Source organism: Pipra filicauda, unplaced genomic scaffold (genome assembly GCF_003945595.2).
Source record: "Pipra filicauda isolate LSUMZ 115617 unplaced genomic scaffold, ASM394559v2 scaffold16_size7369187_pilon, whole genome shotgun sequence".
NCBI lineage: Eukaryota > Metazoa > Chordata > Aves > Passeriformes > Pipridae > Pipra > Pipra filicauda.
The window spans coordinates 4627624-4651326 of NW_024104207.1; the positions used below are offsets into that span (position 1 = coordinate 4627624).

At 35.3% G+C, this 23703-nt stretch overlaps 1 protein-coding gene across 4 annotated transcripts in view; it reads right to left on the reverse strand.

Annotated features, from left to right (window-relative positions):
* SIPA1L2 (signal induced proliferation associated 1 like 2) overlaps positions 1-23703 on the reverse strand; it is a 105860-nt gene that overhangs the window by 9827 nt on the left and 72330 nt on the right. For 2 of the 4 annotated variants that reach the window (XM_027721364.2, XM_027721363.2), the window contains exons 10-18: positions 23116-23373; positions 19448-19531; positions 17869-17972; positions 17353-17456; positions 15104-15492; positions 13408-13632; positions 10706-10859; positions 7384-7603; positions 1626-1757 (exon numbers count right to left, since the gene is read on the reverse strand). In XM_027721364.2, coding sequence (XP_027577165.1) covers positions 1626-1757; positions 7384-7603; positions 10706-10859; positions 13408-13632; positions 15104-15492; positions 17353-17456; positions 17869-17972; positions 19448-19531; positions 23116-23373 — 1670 coding nt within the window. The remainder of the gene's footprint in view (positions 1-1625; positions 1758-7383; positions 7604-10705; positions 10860-13407; positions 13633-15103; positions 15493-17352; positions 17457-17868; positions 17973-19447; positions 19532-23115; positions 23374-23703) is intronic. The other 2 variants (XM_027721365.2, XM_039379508.1) reach the window with 2 other exon arrangements.

The following is a 23703-nucleotide window of genomic DNA, read 5'->3' on the forward strand; positions in this document are numbered from 1 at the left end:
AGGAAAATAGATGATTATTTACTACTCAAATTCTTTCAATAATACAAAAAAACTCTGATAAACAGTTTCTGTCTTACAACTCAGACCTTCAGTTCTTCAGCATTATCTACAGATATATACAAGGTTTTTACAAATATATACAAAACACAAGAAGTGAATACCCTTCCTCCCTAGGACAGAGCACTGTGGGGTAGCTATGTTGTTCTACTTCTCCCTCTCAAATTCAAATGTAATTACACTCACATAACACTTTCCAAAGTGAAATTATTTTCATCACAATACTAAGTAGTAAACAGAATGAAAAGCTATTCATTCTCAAAGGAAGCTAAAAATACAAAAGCATAACTGGTATAGAATGATCTTTCAGTCAGTTGAACTCAAAAATTTTATTAGCATTTAAAAATATTCTTCAAGTACAAAGTTACAGAACTAGTCACTTACTGATCCATATCTTTTTTGCAGTACCTTAAGCTTTCAATAACAAATAGCAGGGTGTTCCCTGAGCAATCAAATATAGAAATGCATGGGAACAGCTGTCAAGATTCTCAGCATCACAGTATTTCCTGCCAGCTATCACTGCCATGTTGGAGTAATATTGAATGCATATACAGTTAATCAGGTTAGGAAACAATATAGTTCTTCAAATTCCTAATAATCACTGTTAGTTCAGGTTTTCACAATCCCATTTAAATTAGTATAGTAAGTAGTTCTGAAGAGCTGTTGGTCAAAATGAAATTTAATCACTTCATATTTTGGGAAGGAACCAGGTAGCAGAAAACTGATTCCCATGGTTGCTTTTAGTTAAAAAACCCAAATCACTAACTTGACAGCCAATTCTTCACATAAACTTAAGACCTGTATCTTATACAATGATGACTGTGGTAACATCATCCCTATTCATTAGATATCCTTGACTTTCTGGACATTCACCAATGCAAGCAACACCATTTAAGAGATGTCAGAAATTTTATGACAGCACAGCAACTTAGCCAAAGCACCCCTCAGAAAAAACAAAACACAAACACTCCACTGTATATATTCATATATATACTCCATCTTTCTGTATTTATACATTATGTGAAGGTTTAGCTTCCAGAGGTGGACAAAGTTTTTTTCTAATCTGATTTTATAATTTAAATAAAGCAAACCTGGTCTATATCCTGCACCTCAAGTTCTGCTATTGGAAAATAAACTGTACGTTTTTGCTGGTCTTCAAGGGCTTATGAAAACTGAGAGGGACTGCAACATCATTTGGACTACACATACCAGTTTATAAACATGACACCACAGACACAGGAAACTGTTACTCCCGGTTTCATTTCAAACATCTAACATAAATGCTTTGAATCTCTCCTTCAAAGAACCTGATCTTTCCAGTTGATTACAGAAAGAACTTGGGCAACCATGTGGATGAATTGAATCTGAAACGGATATTGAAAGTATCATAAATACCCCAAATTTTCAGTGACAACCTTCCACACTGAGAAGTGATACTGCCAAAAGAACTAAAGGGCTATGGAGGCAAACACTGGGTTTTTGTAATTCAAAATGTGGCTGTACAATATATATATTTTTTTTAAAGTTTGTGTACTGAACATTGATTTTTATTCAAATGTTCCTGTTACCTTCAAACGCTCGTGCAGCATCTACCAGATGAGACCAGTCTAGCCCTGTGGCAGTGTCTGGCAGGGGCATCAGGCCAGGATCATTGAATTTGGCTTTATCAGATAAGGACCCATCTGAGAACCAGAATTCATCTAAACAATAAACACAATAATTAGTCTTCCTGTAACAATTATGCACAATTAATTTTGAAGCTACTATAATGATCTGCAAAAAATGTATAAGCAAAGAGTGCTTATCTTCATTACTCTTGTTTCTGTCTTTTCTGTTCAATACTTAGTATGGGTGGAACAATTTCTACATGTTGGCGGAATACATGGGAAGAGTTTCTAAAGGAGTTTTTTTTGTGCCACTTTGCACATGACGTGTTCTTTGCATTTTCACGTGAACACTATGTGAGGAGGCAACATCCATTCTTAAAGCATAGCATATTAAATCTGAGCACTGAGCAGAAAAGTTGCTAGATACACAAAGTTATATTTTTAAGGTGCTTGTGAAACAACATACAAGATACTTACATGCAAGGTTTTACTCTGAAACTTAAAATACTTTAGTTCCAAAACCAATTAAAAACATAACCTGTCTTTCTTTTAATACTCATTTTCACATTGAAAATACTACCTTGTTAGTTTAATATTTTTAGCTGTATCTCTGAGGATGTAAGGCTTGTGTGGAATTTCAGAGGGAGCTGTAACAAACTGTATGCTGTACACAGATCATATATTAAATTAAATGTATACACTATAAAGTTGGTTCAAACACAGCTTTCAGTTATGCAGTCTAGTAGAAAGGTGCCGCAAACATACATTTTAGTAGAGAAGATGCTAATTTTCATAATTACATTAAATAGTTTTATATTTTCCTTTCCTTTGCTATTGTCCATAGCAAACTTTACTCTGATCAATATGAACACATTAAAAATAATACTGCTGAACAGGCATACAAAGGTTTATATTCTTAAAACTGAACATAAACCAAAACCATTATATTTATAATCACAGTTTGTCCTAACCATAAAGCTAGCAATGGAATATACTACTTTTATCCCATAATATTGTCAGGAAGAAAGAAATTTTGCTTCAAAAGTATTCACTTCAATTTAAAAAAAGGTCAAAATAGGAATTTTTCCTCAAATATTTCAGAAGGAGATTTCCATCTAGTTATTCCAGTTATTCAAAATATAATACATAAGAGCAGTATTTTTTCCCAGAAAAAGATCAAACAAAAAACAATGAAGGAAGAAATGCATGCATACAAATGGAAGAAACATTATAGTTTAAGAAAATGGCATGTTGTCATTGCCCTGATACCAGTGTTCATGTGAATTAAAGATTTCTGACCCCAAAATCAAAAAAGAGTAGGCTGTTACAGAGCAAAGAATAGAGCATATGATATGCTCTATTCTTTGCAGAAATCTTGCTTAAAAAAAATATAGAATATCAAGAAAAGGAAAGTGAAGGAGGCTTAGAATCCTCTGTCACAAATTAGGAGTCCCTGCAGAAGAGGTACAAATCCTATTTACTGTGGAATTTATCTTGTTCTACACTTATATGAAAGGTGCAGTATTGTTACATTACACTTGGAAGTGGCTTGAAAAAACTCTGTAGAAATATCTTTCTCAATACTACTCTTCAGTATGCAAAAGTGGACATTATATGAAATGGAAAATACAATATAGACACATATTCTACTCATATATCTGTACTGAGATTTTATTTTCCTTATAAACATACATAAACTCTCACCTAAGGTTACCTTGGTGCAAATACACTGGAAGCTGAAAGTCAGAGCAGTCTCTGAACTTTTGTATATGACTTAGAAATTATAAGAACCTTATTTATTCAAGTACAAATGTTTTATACATCCCTGTTGTGGAAAATAGACAGAATACTTTATTTGAAAGGCTGGCAAGCCAGCTTTTGGTTCTGGACCAGCAGGTAGGCCCTAAGGGACAGTCCTTGCTTTTGTGTGATCAGCCTACAGAGGCTGATTGTGAAACCTGTCAGGAATAAGCCTGTTCCCAGCACGATTCTGCTGGCTTTCCAAATTAAAGTGTAGGAGTGATATATTCACCAGTAGTCATCCTTCATTATGCATTGTCTTTGTGAGAACCTCAGTTCACCTTAGGGTGGATCCTATTCAGTCCTGCATAAGCCCTGACAGAGCCGCTCAACTGCAGAAAGCCTGCCAGAGTAGAGATTTGAATATTGATAGCTCTGGAAATGCAAGTGCTCATGCTGATGGCTGAAATTTCAAGTGGAATAACTGAACGGGCATGAGTAAGCCACCACAGAATAAATCATTTTCAGGATATAAATTGTGTTCTTTTGCAATGGGGAGGGGAGAGGGAAGGGAATAAGAAAAATACCTCTAATTATATAGGTCTTGGTGCCTTTGAATTTCAGAGAATATTGGTTGTATTTCAGGAATGCTCTGGGTGAGATAAATTATTTCTAGCTTCCTGTATTTGCATTTCTTTCCTGCTCCCCTTACCTTATTGTTGCCTCCACTCTTTCCCTCTATGACTGCCACATCAGCAGCTGTTACCTGTTGTCTCCCTTTTTGATTTGGGCAAAGGTGATAAGTGATGCTTGAGCGTACCCACCTCTGCGTGGGTATGCTCAAGAGTGGGCTCTGCGTGCCCAGGAAGATATGCCTGGTCTCATAGGCCACTATCCTCACTGCACACAAGACTGACTTTGAGGCAACACAGATTTATCCCTTATTTCCTTCGAGGAAACATTTTCAGTGTTATCTTTCAGTTTTAAAGATTATTTTATTTCTTCTACTCCTTTTGGCACAAAAATAATTGATCCTGTAGTTTCTGGTCCTTTCAGTTACGTCACTTCCTCTACTTAGGAATTTTATTTATTTTTATTATTGATGTATAAAAGTATAAAGCATTTTCAAAAGAGTCCTTATTTTCACCAAAATTATGCGGTCAGTTCAGTTTCTGACAGAGCTCCTGAAATGGATGGTTATCAGTCCCACATATGACTGTATTTAGAGAGTAACTAGTTATACAGAAAAAGAAAGATTCACCTGACTTAACCTCTTCTACTTCCAAGGCAATTATCCTGCTTCAGTTGGAACTGCTACTTTATGCAGAGACTGTAGATTATGAAAAAACTATCTGCTTACTGTGCTCAAACTAGACATGTCGTTTATCAAGTAGATTATCTCAAAAGATGCTGCAGGTGAAGGAACCTATCAAATCATATGCAGACATAAACTCCACTGTCTGTGGGATGTTTTTCTTTCATGCAATCAGTAATTATAACTCTAAGTCCTCTTAAACAACAGCTTCTGTCTGCTGAACCCTTCCCTTCTTCCGTATTGCCAAGGGTTGCTGAAAGTCTACCTCCAAAGATGTCAGCCTGCTAGTAGACCTTCTTGTGGACATGTGCTCCTAATAACTACTTTTTCCTTCCTTTTCTTATTGAAGATAGCCTTATGTTCTAGTATGATGAACTATTCGCTATGCGAGAGCCTCTAACAGCACACACATATACTCCTTTGTTTATGTGAATTAATCAACAGCCCGTATTTGCTTACTGAAAAACTGTTTTCCAAATTGCTAACGTTGTACATCATCAATACACAGTGATGCTCTTCCATTTTAATACTGCTTCTTATTAAGGAGGTTAGTTTTGGACTGAAGTTTAGTAAGTCATTTTCAAGACAGATATTCACCTACTAACATAGCTGCAGAAACAGCTACTGTACTTCTGGCAGCCTTTTGCCTATGATGTGTATAATCTGAGAACTTTCAGAATCTGTCAGTGTACTTTAACTCTTTTTTTCACTTCACTTCACCCAGTGATAAAAGAATAATGAAAAAAATCCTGTAGCTTCACTTTTCTCATTATCTTTTTACAGTCAACATCACACACAGATGAAGTTTCTGGTTCTGTATTTGCATGGTCATTCTGTCTGATAATTCTGATTTGCCAGTATACTGATACACCTCAGGTTGTTTATTATGCTTTGGTTTTGGTGCTGCCTTGCTTACCTATTAATCATACTCTTTTCCTTGCTAGAGGATTCTCATGAGATTTGGTGCTGCCACAGTATTTCATGCTGAGTAATAACATGCAAGAACATACCTTTCTAAAATTAACTTCAGCTAAATCCATGCTATTTCCACTGATTTCTGTAAACATTGAATATCAAATGCTTTGAGATTGCATACAAAAGACATGACTATGACAGCTAAGACTCCTGATATCTGATACTAGAACCTTATGCTAAAATTATAAATGCAAAAGAAACCTCTCATTGATATAGAATGCAAACACTGATTACAAAAAATCTTCTTAACAAGAGCCAAAGTTTGTTTCTTTTATTCTTATATATATTCTATGTTTTGGAAACATAGATGGGCAAGTCATGATGTGGGTTTTTTTCAGATAACCAATTAAATCTTCCTTGAAACAGTCATCATAAAAGATCTTATATAGCTGGTATTGCTAAGCATTTTTAAAATACAGAACCAGAAGCAGAAAATAGAGGTTACATATGAAAACAGCATGAACTGCCTTGGATATCAGCAATCAGTTTATGACTGACAGGATACCAATTTTGTGGGGGTTTTTTTCCAGCTATGTGTATATATATCTTTCTGTATCTAAGAAGCAGCAAGAATGAAAAACTAAGTGTCTAAGACAGAACTAATACACAAACCACTAAAATATCACTGCTGGAGGAGCAGTATAAAGCTTGAATGTACACCGTTAATTGCCTTGTGTCAATCTCCATAAGAAAAGCATGGTGAAGGTTTGATCCCATTGCACATTAACCTTTGTAAGAAATGACTCTAAAAAAACAGGCCTAACATAGTAACAAAAAAAAAAAAGGAAAAAGAAAAAAACAAAATACAATCAGGATGCCTAACTCTATACTCTATAGCTCCTTCAGAGACTACAAAATCTACTGAATTCGTCTCTAGTTAAACAAAATGGATCTCCATTCGTTATCTGTAAAATAATAGGATCTTTTCAGATTAAATTTGTAGTAAAGAGTTTGTCTGATAGAAGAGTATTTTTAGAATGGCAAAAGGTACACCAAGCATGCATTCCCATCTGAAGAAGGAATTTAGCACTCATTTGAGATACCAGTTTAAAATTAACCAGTAGTTAGTCACTAAAACTCAGTCTCATAGCTGAGGCCACTATAACTAGACAAGTGTAGACAAGAGTTTCGTATATAAAGCTCATTTCTGAAAGTTAGCAAATGACTGCTAGTTCTATAAGGACATGATGAATGACAGAACCCCTTTTATTACTACTTCTTTTAAGTCATCTGGACATGCACCTACAAACGTCCTTAATGTTTTCAAGAAACCCACCCACAGCTTCTTAACTATGGAGTTGAAAGTCCACATTTTTTTTTAAATTTCAGTCAACTGTGATGCATTATTAAAGTAAATAAATAAAAAAGGCCAGTTTCGCTTAATTAGGTTGCCACTGAAAATAAAATGACAAGAAGTATCTTCAGACAAATGTTTGTTGCCTATCACTGGTCTCATGAAAATTCTTTGGGAAGTAAAGTGAATGCTGCCTCCAAACATGATAAATATGAATCAATCACTAAAGGCAAGCATGGACATGTACTGCTGACGAAATATTCTTTTACTAGGATAACTGGAACACTGATTTGACATTTCTTAATTTCACCTTAAAAGCAAAATCTAAGTTAATACTTGGTGATTTGTTTATTATAAATATTGCAGACTCACCAATGACAGCAACAATTACTTACTTCTCAGATTTCCAATTCCAGGAGTCAGGCCCATTCTGGGAGGCAATGTGCTGTGATACGGTGGAGTAGTGCTGAACAAGATATCATTTGGCAAGGCCTGGTCTAGCACTGAACTTCGAGAACTAGCATAGGAAGACCCTCTTCGATTACTACATATACTTTCATCTGACAGGGTGCGATAAAGTGTCCTCCGGGGGGAAAGGTTTCCATAAAATGAAAACTAAACATAAAAGTAAGAACACATATTACTGGTTAAAATCATTCATACGATCATATCCCATCATCAGTTCTTGGGAGTATTTTTCTGGGCAGGCAGTCTGGAATTCTTGAACTAATATAGAAGATCAGAGATTTGTTTCACCCTATCAGATCTACTGGGGCCTCAAAAGAGTTACTGAATTGGATTTTCATACTTCCTCAATATTTTGGAACATATCACCAGTGATTAATCAGATATTGTGCAGTTTTATTAATTTTGAAATGCTAAATGAAAACTCCATAGCCTTATCACAGCGATGTTTTACAGAAATGTATATAAAGTTACCAACTCTGGCAACATATTCGGTGATTCTGACTCAACATCTATGCAAGACTATACATAGAACTGTTTGATTTTAATTTGAAATGACTACACTTTAATGTTAAATATTATGAACTGATATATGCTGCCACATAATTCATTGGATGATAAAAGTGATTTGAGACACTGCATCTCTCCAGATATCACAAAATAGGCTTAAGAAAAGAGGGTAACAGAGTGCAGTGAAAACTGGTTATGCATTTCAAAAGGCTACCTAAACCACAACCCAAATATCTACAGAAAAATAAGATATTACTGTAGTGTATAACTGGATCATTCTGCTTCATAAGTCATTCTTCAGCAGTGAAAGCCCAGTTTTCTTTACATCTACAAAGGTCAGTTAACACTTTAATTATTTTAACTGGTTTGTCCTGCATATAACAATTAAATGTCTAGTTTTCTTTGTAGTTAATTACGAGTTGCACATTCCCTATGTAGAACAACTGCTTTAGAGGAATAGCATTTGAAAAGCGTGAATATAGTACAGAATTAAAGACATCTACAATTGTTGCACTTCTGATAAAACTTGCTTACTGATGAATGGTTCTAAAAGGAATACACAGAAAGAATCATAGAATCATAGAATGGTTTGGGTTGGAAGGGACCTTAAAGATCATCTAGTTCCAACTCCCCTGTCATGGGCAGGGACACCTTCCACTAGACAAGGTTGCTCAGAGCTCCTTCCAACTTGACCTGGAACACTGCCAGGGAGTGGGGTATCCACAACTTCCCTGGACAACCTGTTCCAGTGCATCAGCACCCTCACAATAAAGAACTTCCTCCTAATATCTAATCTAAACCTAATCTCTTTTATTTTGAATCAATTCCCCCATGTCCATGCAACAAGACACAGTCTTTACAAAATACTTAAAGACATTTCATAGTGCTAGTTTAGGAAAGCATTTATCTTGATAACAATACAGAATATGTTCAATTGTTAGAATGCTTAACTACATCCCTGAGAAAAATGAGGGAGACATTCAGATTCTAATCTAGGAAAGCATCAAAATACTACATTGGTTCTAGAGATCTGCCTGAAACAGATATGGGTCATGGAAATAAACGTCATTAAAAATTTTAACACACACATAACATGGTCACAACAGACATAAGCAGCATCCCTAAATGAATGGATAGAGGACATATGCAGCATTCTTAAATGAATGGATATACAGTATTCTTCTATAAGCAGTAGCTAAAGGAATATCAAAAGACCCTGAGCTTAATTAGGGACCACATTGGGCAGAGGGTTAAAAGCCTTCATCCTCTGAACTGAAGGGTCTCTCTCCCTCTCCCCTGCACTCAAGATGATTCTCAGAAAGTGTCTTGCTGCAATTCTTGGCTGCTATTCAAGTCTCCTTAACCTTATACTGCATCTTCTATCAATAAAAGTTGTTCACCAGTTATCGAAACATGTTGAATGTTAATAGTTGGAGTTTTACAGTCTCCTTTCAGGGTGCAACAAAAATTAAACATTACCTAGAGGGCTCATTATTCCCTGATCTATGAAGAAGGTAAAGCCAAACCAAACAAAAAATGTGACTTGGTTGTGTAGAATCTCACATATTCAGAAAATTCCTTTCTGACTTCACTGTCAAAGGTAACTCGCTCACCAATATCAAGATTACTACCCTCTGTGAAGGCATAACCAAAGACTGTATACTGCCAAGTCCTATGGCCAGGATCTCCTGTAAGTCAGGGCCCATGGTCTCTCTTACTAAACTTCTGTTTACTTGTCTTGAGAGGTGAAGGGGATAGCAATAATTTACCTAAGGATGGTCACACCTCCTCAGTCTTTTTTGATTCTTATTTAGGTTTCTAGAAACATTGGCAGTTCTTGAAATCATCACAAAACTCCAATTATTGTATCAATCATAAATGATAAAAACCTCTAGCACATTACTTATGAAAATTCAAACACATATAATGCACACTTAACATACTACATGTTAGAAATATATACAATCTGAATTTTAAATTCAACTCTGTACTTAGAGGATTCCCATGTGTTAGTTTTATTCAGACATGATGATTATGCTATTCAGCATATTGTATAAACACCACGGGTTAAGAGAGCATTGAGTTAATATGGAAGTGTGACAATTATCACAAGTAATTTAATTGCTTTGTTCTTTATTCCACATTAGGCACAGAATTCAGAACCATTTACACTTTGGGGAGTAGCAAATTTTAAGTTCTCTATGCACTTTTTGAGAACTATTAAATATTAGATTGACTTCATACAGTAAAGATTAGATGAGCTCTCCACTGGCACTGACAATTATGCCTTTTGAGAAGTTGCCACTGATACCTACATGAAATTGTGGTTCAGATTTCAGATGGAATTGTTGGTACCGACTATTACAAGCAGGGGAAAGAGGGCTACTTTTATTCATATGCCTTAATATCACACAAAGTGTATAAATTCAGGCATCCTACATTGAAAATGTCACTTAACCTTTCAAATTATAATTAAGTTGCTCAACCTGCACTTGTCTCTGCTCAAACTAAGCAAAGACTGACTTCAACAAATACTGTATTTCATACATAATCAAACAAATTTCCTATCATTATGGGAAATGATACTTTGGAACTTATGGTCAATATTTATAGAATCCCCATGGAATAAAATTAGCTTGTACAAAATGTTATTGCCTTCCCTATAGCAATCTTGGCAATACCAGAAATCCATTTCTAAGGTAACTGTGGTTGAGATAGATAGAGACAAAGAAAGTAGCCAACCTTTCTTCTCCCTTCCTCCATAGAGAGGCTGTCTGGCAGCATCAACTTCAGAAAATCTTCTTTGGACAAGATTTGTTGGCTTTCAACAACGGCATTCCTCACAGAAGTTTGGACTGGACTCAATGCAGACACAGCATCAATATCATCATATACTCTGTTGAGACAATTGGTGTTTTTAGCAAGAAATTGGATTTGAAAGACTGCAATCATTTTCTGTCACAAAGTGAAAATGGTTAGAATTATCTCCTGACCCAGTACAGCCTATTTAGAACATTTTTTTGATCACTTTACATTTATGAAACTGTGGATGCAAAAGGAAATTCTTAAACCACTGAAAAATTAAGTTTAGGAATCCTAAAGAACAATGCAAAAGAGCATAATCCTGGTTTCTCCTAGCCTGCCTCTCTTTTTTATACACCACACTTCTCTATCAACATAAAAGCTGTATTTATGTCAACATTTCCAAAGGTTCATCACAAAAATTTTTAACTTTTACTTCCATGGCAAATCAGAAAATCAATATTTTATAGTGTGATATTGCATCCAGCTTCACAATCTGCAAAAATTACTATGGTCATCGATGGCAATGTTTGAAGTGTATTGGTAATCAACTGTGTAGTGTGCTACGTGTATTTTATTATCAGCAACTTCATAAAGTTCTTTAGATAAATAAAACAGCTGTCTTCCTTAATCATCAGCACATAAAAATCTATTTACAGTCAACAATAGATCGTCAAACTGAGTTATTATCCTTCGGCTTCCTTCCAGTGAGAAAGGAGAGACAGAATTTTAACAGGTTTACTCTGAAAATGTAATTGAAGGAACTAGAGATTCCCAGTCACAGAGAACACACATTGGAAGCCATCGCTTACTGTCAAGTGCAGCATAATCAGTGACTCTGTCTTCAGCAGAGAGGAAACAGACTTTGCTATGTTAAAGTGTAATTCTCAGTGAATTATATCCTACAGTGGCACAACATTCAGCAATTGACCTGATTTTCATCATTGCTAATTAGAGATGTTATTTTATTTCAACATAATTATCCTCAGAGAGATATTTCCTCTCCGTGATATATAGAGAGCTTTCCTAGAAAGAACGAGGAGAGGCAATGCTGTATGCCATGGAAAAATCTGACAATATCTTCTGATATATGAAATGCTGTCATATTCAATTAATAGTTCTTGAATAGAACTAGCTCTTGAAAATAATTGTCTAAATTGCCATTGTTTCAGTCTAAATACCATGATTCATTATCCAATTTTATTTTAAGGGTGTCATTCAGACTAAAGAGAAATTGTTTCAGGAGTTCATCAACTTCAAAATGCAAAAACTTGTGGGAATCACTGATGTTACCACTTTATAAGTTTAAATAATACTACAAATGAAGTAATTAAAACACGGGGGAGGGGGGTGGAAATGAAATTACTTGTACAATAACACCAAGAAACACAAATAACCAGGACAGGATGATTATAACATCTTCTACTTCTTAAAATTAGGAATTTAGGAGCTTAACTTCAGGGTCATATTTCATAGTATATATTTTCTAGCATATATTTTTAATTATGACTCTTCCCATAGAGATGCACAAATATGAAATATGAGATATAAGATGCTAATAACCCACTCCCATTAAACAAAGAATAATCCCACATTAAACATTTGAAAATCAGATACTGCATGTCATCTTGTCAATTTATCAAGATTTATAGGCCTGAATATGGTTTATTGAGAGACAGCACCAAATAGTATGCACAAAAAAGAAGCAAGGACGCTATCCAAGAAGATGATTTTGAAGCTAACAGGAATTCAAATGTTAAACAGCAGACTCAAACATTACTTATTACTGATGCAACACTGCAAAAGTAGCATCTTTCTGTATTTGAGATACTGCATGTTTTCCTTGGAGTGCAAGTTTTTTCTTTCACCTAAGAACAACTAATTTCTCATGAGTTATTCCAGTGTTAACCTGTACATAGGAATATTTTTACCTAAATGTCACTTGCTAGACAAATATGCAGTTTTATGGATGTCTGCACTTTTCATAATCTCATGAAGAGAGGGTCGTATCTCCACTTAATCTTTTTCTTGTGGGATCCTAACCATCCTTTCATACTCTTTCATTAAAAACAAAGTCAGAAGAAGATACCAAAGGACCACTAAAATATCCCCAACTGGCACTAGTTTTTAAAAAATTATCTACTATAGATCACCAATGAATTTACAGTCATCTCCATCAATTGTATCAGCTGATGTAACAGGCAACAAGTAGTAAGGTTTAATACAAAAGCATGAGAAAGACAGCTTTTTTTCAATTAAGGTTCCTGAAGATTTGAAGAAAAGCTGTGTAAGACAATAATAAAATTGCACCTTCCCAATTGCTTCCTAGAGATTCCAAATGGAAACTCAGAGTGTCTGACATAGCCACATATTTTTAGCTACAGACACTATTGGAAATTTCTGTCAGTTTTGCTTTGACATATGGGAAAAAGATGCAGCTGGTTAGAACAGAAGAAAACACACTATCCTATGCAGTTACTGACTTATTTCCTGGTTTTAGATGTACCTTTGATACATAAACATACAGAAAAAAACCCCAAACATTAAAATGCAAAACAGGATTTGTAATTTTTTTTCTATCCTATTTTAAATTTTATTTTCACTACCCTTCTTCCCCCAAAAAAGTAGAACAGAGTGCTTACTCATGGCATTCAGAAACTTCAGATTCTTCAGGTGTAGGACTTCCTTCTGATTTTTTCCATCCAATGACATATTTACTGACTGCTCCTTGTCTGTGGTATGGTTTTGAAACCGACCCAGACATCTGTTGACTGCTATTCTGAGACACTATATAGACTTTGGAGGTATCTAGGGAGCCACTCTTTTTAGAGCAATGTGTTGATGGGCTTCCTGAGTGATGTGACCCACTGAAAAAGTGAAGAAAACACACAAAAGCAGAAATTAAATCTGCAATACAACAACAAATAAACGCTTCACCTGGTATACAGCAATAATTCTTGATGTTAAGTTTTTCTCAAGGTTAAAATCAAGGAAGCAATATTGGCACAGTAATTTTCTACATACAAACTGCATATACATTAAAGCTCTTTGAGAAGAGAATTGTGATGGGTTTCTAGAACAAATAATGCATAGAATTCAACTTACAGAAATGCCACTGAAAACTGATATGAATCAAAATGAGTACGTTCAAGAGATATATATTTAATTTGTGTGTGCAATTTAAAGTAAATATGTACAAGCACATGTACATCAAGAACTACATAGGGAATTACCCAAATATCTCTCTAATTATAAAATTTATGCGCTTTTCTATTTCCCATTAATTTTGCCAGTTCATGCCAGATTAAACTGTGTCTTTCACTCAGACACATTAATATTGAATTATCAACAAATTTAACAGAAGGAAATTTCAGCTCAACAAAACAGTCCTCTGGATAATTTTAATTATTTTATTATTTTTTTATTATGAATAATAGCACTAGTAGACACTAAAAAAAACCTTTTAGTGAAGATTCTCAAAATTATTTAAAATAAACTAAACACTTCCTTGAAGAATAAATTTCTTCAGAGTAATTATACAAGACAAATTCATTCATGTCAAGCGTATAAAGAAATGAAGTTACAAGATGTTATTTGGTTATTTTCCTGTACTGATTGACATTGAAAACAGGAAAATCAGAGGGAAAGAAGAACAAACAATTTCCTTCCATCCTTTATAGAGTAAAAACCTTAACACATAGACCAAAGCTTCAACTTCAAAGTCACCATAAAATGGGAACTGGGAGACAAAGGCAACCAGCTGTAAAAGTGTACTTTCAAAGCTTGCTTTACAACAGATGTACCATGCACACATTTCATTAGTAGCAAAAAGAAGAGCTGAAAAACAATCAGAAATTAAATTCAACAAACAAAACCGTAAAGCATACATCACAATAATGTAAATTGGGGAGGATGGTACACGATGCAGTTTCACTATATGTAAAAATTGACCATTGCAATTTTTCTGATTTCCCTCAGCATTAACTCCAGGGTAATTTGTTGCAGTGTACTAAAAAAAACAAAAGTATGTGAAGTGAGTTCTAGGTGCAAACTTATCTTTTACTCAGGGATGTTTCCCAACTTTAAAAACCTAAGCAATGTGCACAAGGTCACATATAAAGCCTCCATCAGAGCTGGAAGGTGGTCTGGCTATGCTTTTCAGGCAGACTCATCAAAAATTGCCTGAAAATTGATCACATAGGCATTTGAACACAACAAAAATATCAAAATCGGTTAAGTGCACTTTCAAAGAAAGGTAAACAGAATAAAAAGAATGATAAATAGTTATCTCTATGTTAATCTATAATCCTTAATCCCTAATTTGTAAGAAACACATACCTGGAATGAGAGGAGATTTCGCTTAGGTCTCCCATACTGCCTTCAGCTGTGTGACTGGTTGAAATAGCAGAGGCATAGCTATGAACAGCATAGATTTTAGCTGGATCGTCATCTGGGCCAGGAGTTTCAGAAGACTCGGTCCACTGCTCAGTACGACAGTGTACTCCAGACCTGCTGCCAGCAAGGTGCAAAGGGGCCAGCAGAGGAGCCGGCATGCAGGGAGCTGTATCAATTCCACTGTCAGTAGAAGCCCCCTTTATGTATGTTAATCCAAGTAGCTCAGGATCCATCAGATCTCCGGAACCAAAGTGTTTTTCATCACTGTTGCTGGATGTATTACTGGATAGGGTGTTGCTGCTTGAGTGGCTTGAACAGCTTTTGTCCCCAATCTTAACAATAAAACAAACCAAAAAAGACACCCCACAAGTTAAATAGTGAGAGATTTATTTTCATATAAATTACTGAATTTGTGCCATTCAAAAACCATTTTATTATTTTTTTACACTATGCTATAATATAACTGCGAAGTATGAAAAGAGCCAATTATACCACCAGTTTCTGTGAAATGAATTGCACAGCTGGCTAGACACATTAAAGGTTGATGTCACTGCAAATAAAAAGGCTCTAGTTCCATCTTCAATCACAAATCTTAACATTAGACGTGAGTTTTCTGATTATAGGACCTGCTTAACATCCATAAAATTGCATTTCTGAACAGTTAAAATAAGCATTTTGTTAAAGCTAGAAGCCTTGGTAATTATTTGTTTAAGCAAGCTCTACTGCAAATCTGAAAAACACCAAAGACTGAATTATTATTGGCTTTTTCTCAGTGTAGGTGAAATATGCAGCTCATTGGATCAAATCCAATTGGATATGTGGCTAGTTAAATTGAATCCAATTGTGATGTATGTGTACCAGATGAAAGTAACTTAAGTCACAGGGCCCTAAACTATGCATGGCTATTGAAGTGGAATAATTATGTCAGGCATTTGTGTCAATAAAGTTGGGGGGTTTTGTAATTTATTTTTTTAAATAAATTTTATAGAGAGTTGGATTAACTTATCTCTGTGACAGAGTAGCCAGAATAAAGGCAGATGGACTTCTACTTGGGCAGATGGACTTCTATTAGGTAGAATATAAGTGGGAAGGGTAACTAACTTTTTTATGAGATACCTCTCCTACAGATGGTAGGAGATGCTGTTGCTCGCACATAAAAGCAGCTAGACAAGGCAGCCTTTCCAGAAATGATACTTCTATTCCCTACAGAAATTAACAGGCCTCAAATTTTGAGAAAATCAGTTTATAAAAAAAAAGGAGGGGTCACATTTGCACGGATTCTAATGTTTACAAGATGGCTGTTGCCTTAAAAATGATGGAACAACTGATAAAAATACAATAAGCAGTTTTTCCATTGGGGGAAAAATGGAGGGACATTGGTATGGGTGCTGTTTAATACTGATTGTTACATATACTGATCCTAGCTTCCTGTCAATTTTGGCTTAAGGTAAAAGAACATATTTTTGTCTTCATGTGCATAATTCTACAGCATTATTCTGTTTATGACAATACTTCCTTACTAAGAAGTATCAAGCTAGATTCTCATTAGTTATCAATGTATGTTAGATGGGAAACTGGCCTCATATACTCACCAGTATAAAATTACAAAGAGCATATCGTAGCACATATAGTAGGATTTTCCACGTAACAAACATTATCATTAGTGTATTTTCCATCACTAGGTTGTTGAGGATTTTGCCATTACAGAAGACAAGCCACTAAACTAGGTAGACTAGAAATCTGTTCAGCATTCCCAGCCTACAAACTACATTTTTATAGTGCTTATGATAATTACACTACATGGGTATTTCACACAAGATGAAAAGTGGTATGGTAAATATAATTTTATTGTCTTTTAAAGGATAATTAAATATGTCAGATGAAACAAGCCAGTATAAATGTAGCTGTAAATACACAGCTGAGTATAAACTATACTGGTTTTATCTCCTCAGTGCCCCAGATCCAAGCTCTCTTGGAATTCTGAGTTTATAAACACAGTTTAAGCATACTCAATTCAACCCACATGTAGGTGAGCATACTCTTTGCCTCCCAAAACATACAGCAGTCCTCATAAATTACTAAAATGTATTTTTAAGATGTATTTCTTGAAGTCCAGAGTGGGGGCTTTTTTGTTGTTGTTTTGAGGTTTAGTTTTTTCAGAGTTTTGGATGACATCCAAGTAAAAGACTTACATGTGAAAGTTTGTTTGGTGACTCCTTGCCACTGCCTTCTTTCTGTAAAGCTCGGTCTTTGTAGGAACTCAGGACTTTGGTAGATGGTGTATGCCACTTGGTTTCTGCAATACATAATTGTGTTTTAATTTCTGAATGCTAAAAAGATGAGTATACTGTAGGAAGGAAAAAGACACACGACTCAGCATCAGGTTTCAAACCTGTACACTCTTTGGAATCACAGGCGTGTATCTTTGTAGAATTTCCTAAGATCCAGCTTTTCGATTATAACTAAATGAAACTCAACCTGCTTTTCATCATTCATGAGGCTTTCTGAAGTTCAGGATGAGTTTGTTTCAAGTATTATCTAAATATCCCACATCATATTCTGTTAGACTGTCTGTAACAGTCCCTACTTTCACTATCATATTACATTGCTCTTTGTGTATCAAGCCTCTGCATCAGAAGGTGACTGCATTTCAACAGGCACTGCATTGCAAAGAACGCTTATTTTTAAGATATAGTGGGTTTTATTACCAGAATGTCTAGTTCCTTCCAAAGTTTCCTCTCGTTCTCTGCCTCCTTCACACTCCAGCGAGCCTGAACCTTGGTGATGTTCATGGAGTAAAGGGGAATGGCATCTTTTAACATAAGCAGAAAATTAAGCTGTTAGAGATTTTATCCTGCAAGACTAGTTACACGAACAACAATAACACTTTTTAATCTTAAAAACAAATACTTCGTGACTGATTTTTTTAAACAATCATCATTCCCAAACATTTCCAAACTCTTCACGGAAATATTTACATGCAAATTTTTCAACAGCATACTGTTATATCTTAAGTGTGAATAGGCCAAAAAGACATGGAACTTCAAGAAGAAATGCATTCTTGGGGCTATATACCCAAAAGGCTTTCGCAATGAAGAACCATGATAATATGGTGCTTTACAGCTTCGTGATCTAAGCCCCACAGAAAGTAACTCTGGTTAGGCATCACAGGTTTTCACACTCAGAACACGTAAGCTAGTACTGGATCCATTGTTTTGTTGCAAAAGCTAAAACATTTCACAAAGCAACACACTAAAACCTAGGTTGCTGTTAGAAATAACTGTGCTGGAAAACTTTACACAAGATGCATTTTGATGTGTTTACTGTCAAAGGAAAAAAAAAAGCTACTGCTTAATTGAATTATTAGCATCTCTTTAGCTGCCAGTGATTTCACTGAGTTATCTGAGATTCCTCGAAGAGTCTCCAAGATATGGCATATATATCTGCTACATGGAGTATCTTATCCACAATCAATCATGCCAAAGCATTAATAAGCTTCCAGACAAGAAGTCAAGATGATGTTTTCAATATTCACGTTTTTTTCTGAAAAGTAACTTCTGACAGCCACTTGGCAAATCTGGAATGCTTTTTTATTACTCTATGTAGATACTATCGTTGCTCAATTTTTTATAACAGGAGTGTTTTTGGCAGCTGTATATATACAAAAAAGTCATAAATTTAAAGTAGTTTAGAACAGATGTCTCACATAATATTCTTATAACATGAGTTATACCGGGGTGGTCTTTTATATAGATAGCTAACTTCTGAAACTTCAGCACCAAGGTATTAACAAGGGATTAAAGAAGCATCCATATACTGCAACAGCCTTTCAGGGAGACCTCTGAAATTGCTACATTTTTGAGAAGAGATGCAAGAGAATGGATATCACTGAAACAAACATTTTGAAGACCATAAAGATATGTTTTTTAATCAAACACCTTTCTACTGAAGCAAAAGGAGAAGGTATTATTATTATTTTATTCCAGCTCTGAGTTACTAGCTGATTTCTGGCCTATTTCTGGGAAGGTAAACCTAAGAATCATTTGTAATTTACCTGAATTGTAAAGTAAAAATTTGGTCCTAAAGAATTAAATTAGCATGACTTCAAAATTGTATTTCCATGCACGTTACATCAAAGATCAGTAAACCTGTACATCTTAAAAGATACTAACAGTGTTTGAAAATAAATCTATGATATAGAACATGCATATAAATTTTGCTAAAGAAAGAAGATGCATAGAAGCTATTGCAAGATTTACATAAAAATTTTAAAAAAATCACCAATACCCGTCATATCCCACTTGCTGTCTCCAGTGGCTGCTCCCGCTGGGTCCTGGGTCACTGGACGAGGATTGGTTGCTCGGAGAACTTCTGTAATGTTTACTAGAGTCATTAACAATGCACTGAGGTATTTGTGGGGTTTCAGATTTGAAGTTGGCTGTGCTTCTTTTATCAAATACATTCATTTTTACGAACAATACAGATGCAGTATGAACACTTTGTTACATTCATTTTGGGAATTTAGAGTTTTATCTCCGTTTCATAAAACTTAAACAAGAATTTTAAAGGTATAGTATTTACTCCATTACTAATAAAATACTTCCAAGTGAATATATAAAAATGGCACAAAAAGAAACAGACTAAGTGCAAAATCCTATTTTCCTGAGTTCTGGCTTTACTTCTGAACAAGTGGGATTACTCAGGAGTCAGAGCAGCTGGATTAGGTCTCTAAATTTACGTGTGGGAAGCTCTCATGGTGGATCAGAAACAATTGTTAGTTCCTTGGTGCATATTCCAATTTTCAACATAGTAAATTCAGAAGAGCTAAGAGCAATACTTTTTTTATTTTATTTTATTAATTCTTTGAAATGGAAAAGCACTAAGAAATCGTTTCCATGAATAGTATTATTTTGTACTTACTATTTAAACTTTTGAGCCTCATGTTTAAACAATGTCTCTAAGCAGTTCTGTTGGATTTCCAGACAGTTGAAAGTCAATGCTTAAATTTGGTTTTGATCACTGTCCTTTCCTTCACTTCTGTGCATATCATTCCATAACTACAATGTGATTTCCTTTGGTGATATTATCTTGAATTTAATTCCCTGTATTTATCTTTTTTTTTTCTTTTTTCTCCCTCTCTTTTTTATTTTTTTTTACATGTAGAAATGAATGTCTGTACTCAGAGGAGCTGATAAGAGGTAGTTTTGTGTTTATAAACACTTTCCCAAGGACTTGACCTTCAACTAGCAACTTTACAGTTCAGCTTGAAAATTTTGAAGACATTAGATATTATATTTTGTCTAACAGCCAAATACATACACAATAAATAGATAGTGTAGTGCCTAATTTTTCATCATGTTTGTCTCTGACAAGTATAGACAAGACTGAGCCTCTCGTAATCAAGTGAACTAGTCTATAGGCTATAGTTTAATTCAGTTCCATGGACTTGCTTCTTACCACTAAGAATTTTGCATTTCTTAATCAGCTTAAGTGAACCAGCATTATGCACTAGGTAAGTTATGATCCCATGTGTTTCCAGCCTCCAGACTGATGTTTAGGACATTGTCCTCAAAACCAGGACACTGGTTTGTGCCATCCCAAGGCTGATGTATGTCTAGATCCCAAGCCTCCTATTTGATGGACAAGAGTGAAGCCTTTACCCTACTAAACAAAGAGTGGCAACAAAAGGCGAACCACAGAAATCTGATCAATGAATGCCTCATGAAACTCCTTCATACAAAAGTTCCAGCTGACTATTCTCAGGAATGGATTCCAGACTCCAGGTGATAGGATGCACTAGCCTACAGGTGTGACTCAAGGACTAAAGTATACAGACACTTCTTGGTGCAAAAACCAGAAGAGTGAGTCTGATTGAAGCTTCACTCAGGCACATGCTATTAGCAGCTGTCACAGAATTAGGCATTTTATGAAAACAGGAGTAGAGCTCAAACTTATCCTTGTATTTCTTAGTGATTTCTAATTAGAGGAAGCTCCTTGAACAACACAAAACCACTTGGACCACCTTCTCAAAGCACTTAAATTTTCTTCAGGAACCGTATTAGGAGAATAAGAATTCAGCTCTCAGGTTCTAATTTCACTCCAGGGACTGGGCACCTAAATATTACATGGCACAGTAGTTAAAGTGTTGCTGCTTAACTCTTTTACTATATCTAGCCCACATTTCTGTTGCTTCTTCCTCTTTTTGTCTCTAAAAATCAACTGTTTTATTACTGACTTCACTCAGCTTATTTTCTGATCAGCTGTTAAACCTTCCCTGTTCTATCAACCTCCTTTTCCCTGCTTTCACTCTTCAATTTGCCTAAACCAATACTGAGTTTCTGACCCTCTAAAATCTCTCCATTATTTTCCTAGCCTGGGTATATATTTTCACCCTTACAAGACTACTTATAGGCACTAATCCACTTCAAACTCGTCTATTTTTAAGCCCATCTCTCTGCCAAATCATCAACTATGCCTCTTCCCATGTGGAAAGACCTTGCCAATTAGGTACCTTTCTTTGAATGTTTCAAGACCTACATGTCACAGTCCATCATTTTCCTCTCCTTTCATTATTTATCCTCTGCATCATGTCTTCCCCAGAACAGCACTTCAGCATTGCACATCTTTTATTTAAGTGATACAGGAATTTCTTCCTGATAAAAGATAGCCTCTGTCTTAGCATTTTTTCACATTCTTCGCTGAGTGTTAGCAGAAGCGCAACTTATGTTTGTAAAGCTTTTTTGAAAATGAGCAGCATGTCAGAAAGCTTTCCTTTCTTTCTAAGAATAAGCATACAGTATGCTTAATAAGGCTTCATAAATCCTGAAGTATTTCTAGACATTTGATACATTGTCTCCTTATGCTAGGTGTTAGCAAGAATTTCATTAACAAAACATCAGGAAAAGCGTGAGTTCTATAATGGTATATACATGCTTACAGAATTGCACCTCTCAGTTTTTAAGGAGGTGAGGAAGTGGATGGGGAGAAGAAGAATACTGGGAGTCTGCCTTCCCCAGACAACAATACAGACATTTTCACATATGTACTACTGTTACCTCTATACATTTCAATGTAAAAAGTCACCAATTCTTTTCTACTAAATAAGATAGGTAATGTAGCAATAGTGGTATTTCATTATTTCACACAGATTTTTTTAAAGCTATTTAAGACTAGTGTTTAAGATTTCATATCAATTAGATATTTTCAACATGAAATAATTTCTTCCTTCAAAATTAGAACCGCACAGAATAAGGGCATAAGTTCAAATGATTGTAAACAATGAAGGACAGAAAGTTCTGCTCAAGACATATGGTTCTCCTAAATAATTCAAAGGTCAAATGTATTTACAAATTTTTATCTTTAAAAATTCTGTTTTCATCTTAATGAAGAATTATGATTAAATTACAACAGAGCTAACATTTAAGGATACCATCTTATCATTTAAAAGGTGTTATATTCAAATTACATGCTCTGCTTTGTTTAATTAAAAGCAAAGCAAGGCATAAGGACTGGTAATGACTTGCAGAACCCTTTGAAACTACGCCAATAGCTCAGTAACAAGATTAAGTCATTAATTTTTAAAGGGATGAGTTCATTTTATTTACACTCATTATTTGTTTAAATAGGCTTCCAACAGGTGGGGGACAGGACATTATTTAGATCCAAAAGTCACAAGGCAGTTTCCCACTTTACCGATTTGGGACTAAAAGGAAAGATCAGCTGTCCTCAGCATTCAGATCCTCAGTACAGTCCACTTCCATCACAAACAACAAAGTTACTTGTTTAAAAAAGACTGGCCCAGTGAATGCTCTTTAATACAACTTCAGAATTAAAATTACTGTCAAAACTCAACAAAGTAAGATCTAAAAAATAAGATACGAAAGTTCTAGAAAGCAGAGATTTCTAAAGTAAGGCCCATTAGGAAAATGACAGGCATTAACCAGAGAGTGTATTACCTTGCACCATCTGGCAGTTTTCTATCAAAGGAAGTGCTGCGAGGAATGGCTGTCTGAGCCTGCTGGAGAAGCTGCTGGCACTGCAGTCTGTCAGATGTTCCTAGGATTGGAGAGGCACGAGAGAGAGGCTGCCCAGCGGGAGTCGGCACCCGATGCCAAGTGGTATTCCTTCTGAAAGGGGTTTTATACTCACATGGGGTGCCTTCACTGTCAAGTTTGTATTCCACCATGGGTATACGACAAAGTTCTGAACAACCCCTGTGGTGGGACAAATAAAAATGCTGATCAGCGTCACTGGAGAGAATAAAGAAAGAAATCTTGTTTCACAGTCAGAGTTATATACATATTTTGATTCCAGGTGCCCAAAGGTGTTCATATAGCATTGTGCTTGAAACACTTCAAACATATCAGGCCAAGCAAGTAAGAAATGTTTCAAAACAAAGGAGTTGCTGTCATGTGCTCAAAGATCTTTGAACTGTCTCCTCACCCTTCAAAAAGGAGAACATATTAACATTTTATAAATTAATATGCAACTTGAATTTTACATAACAAAAAATTTAGAAACAAGGCATTCAGAAGTCATGAAAC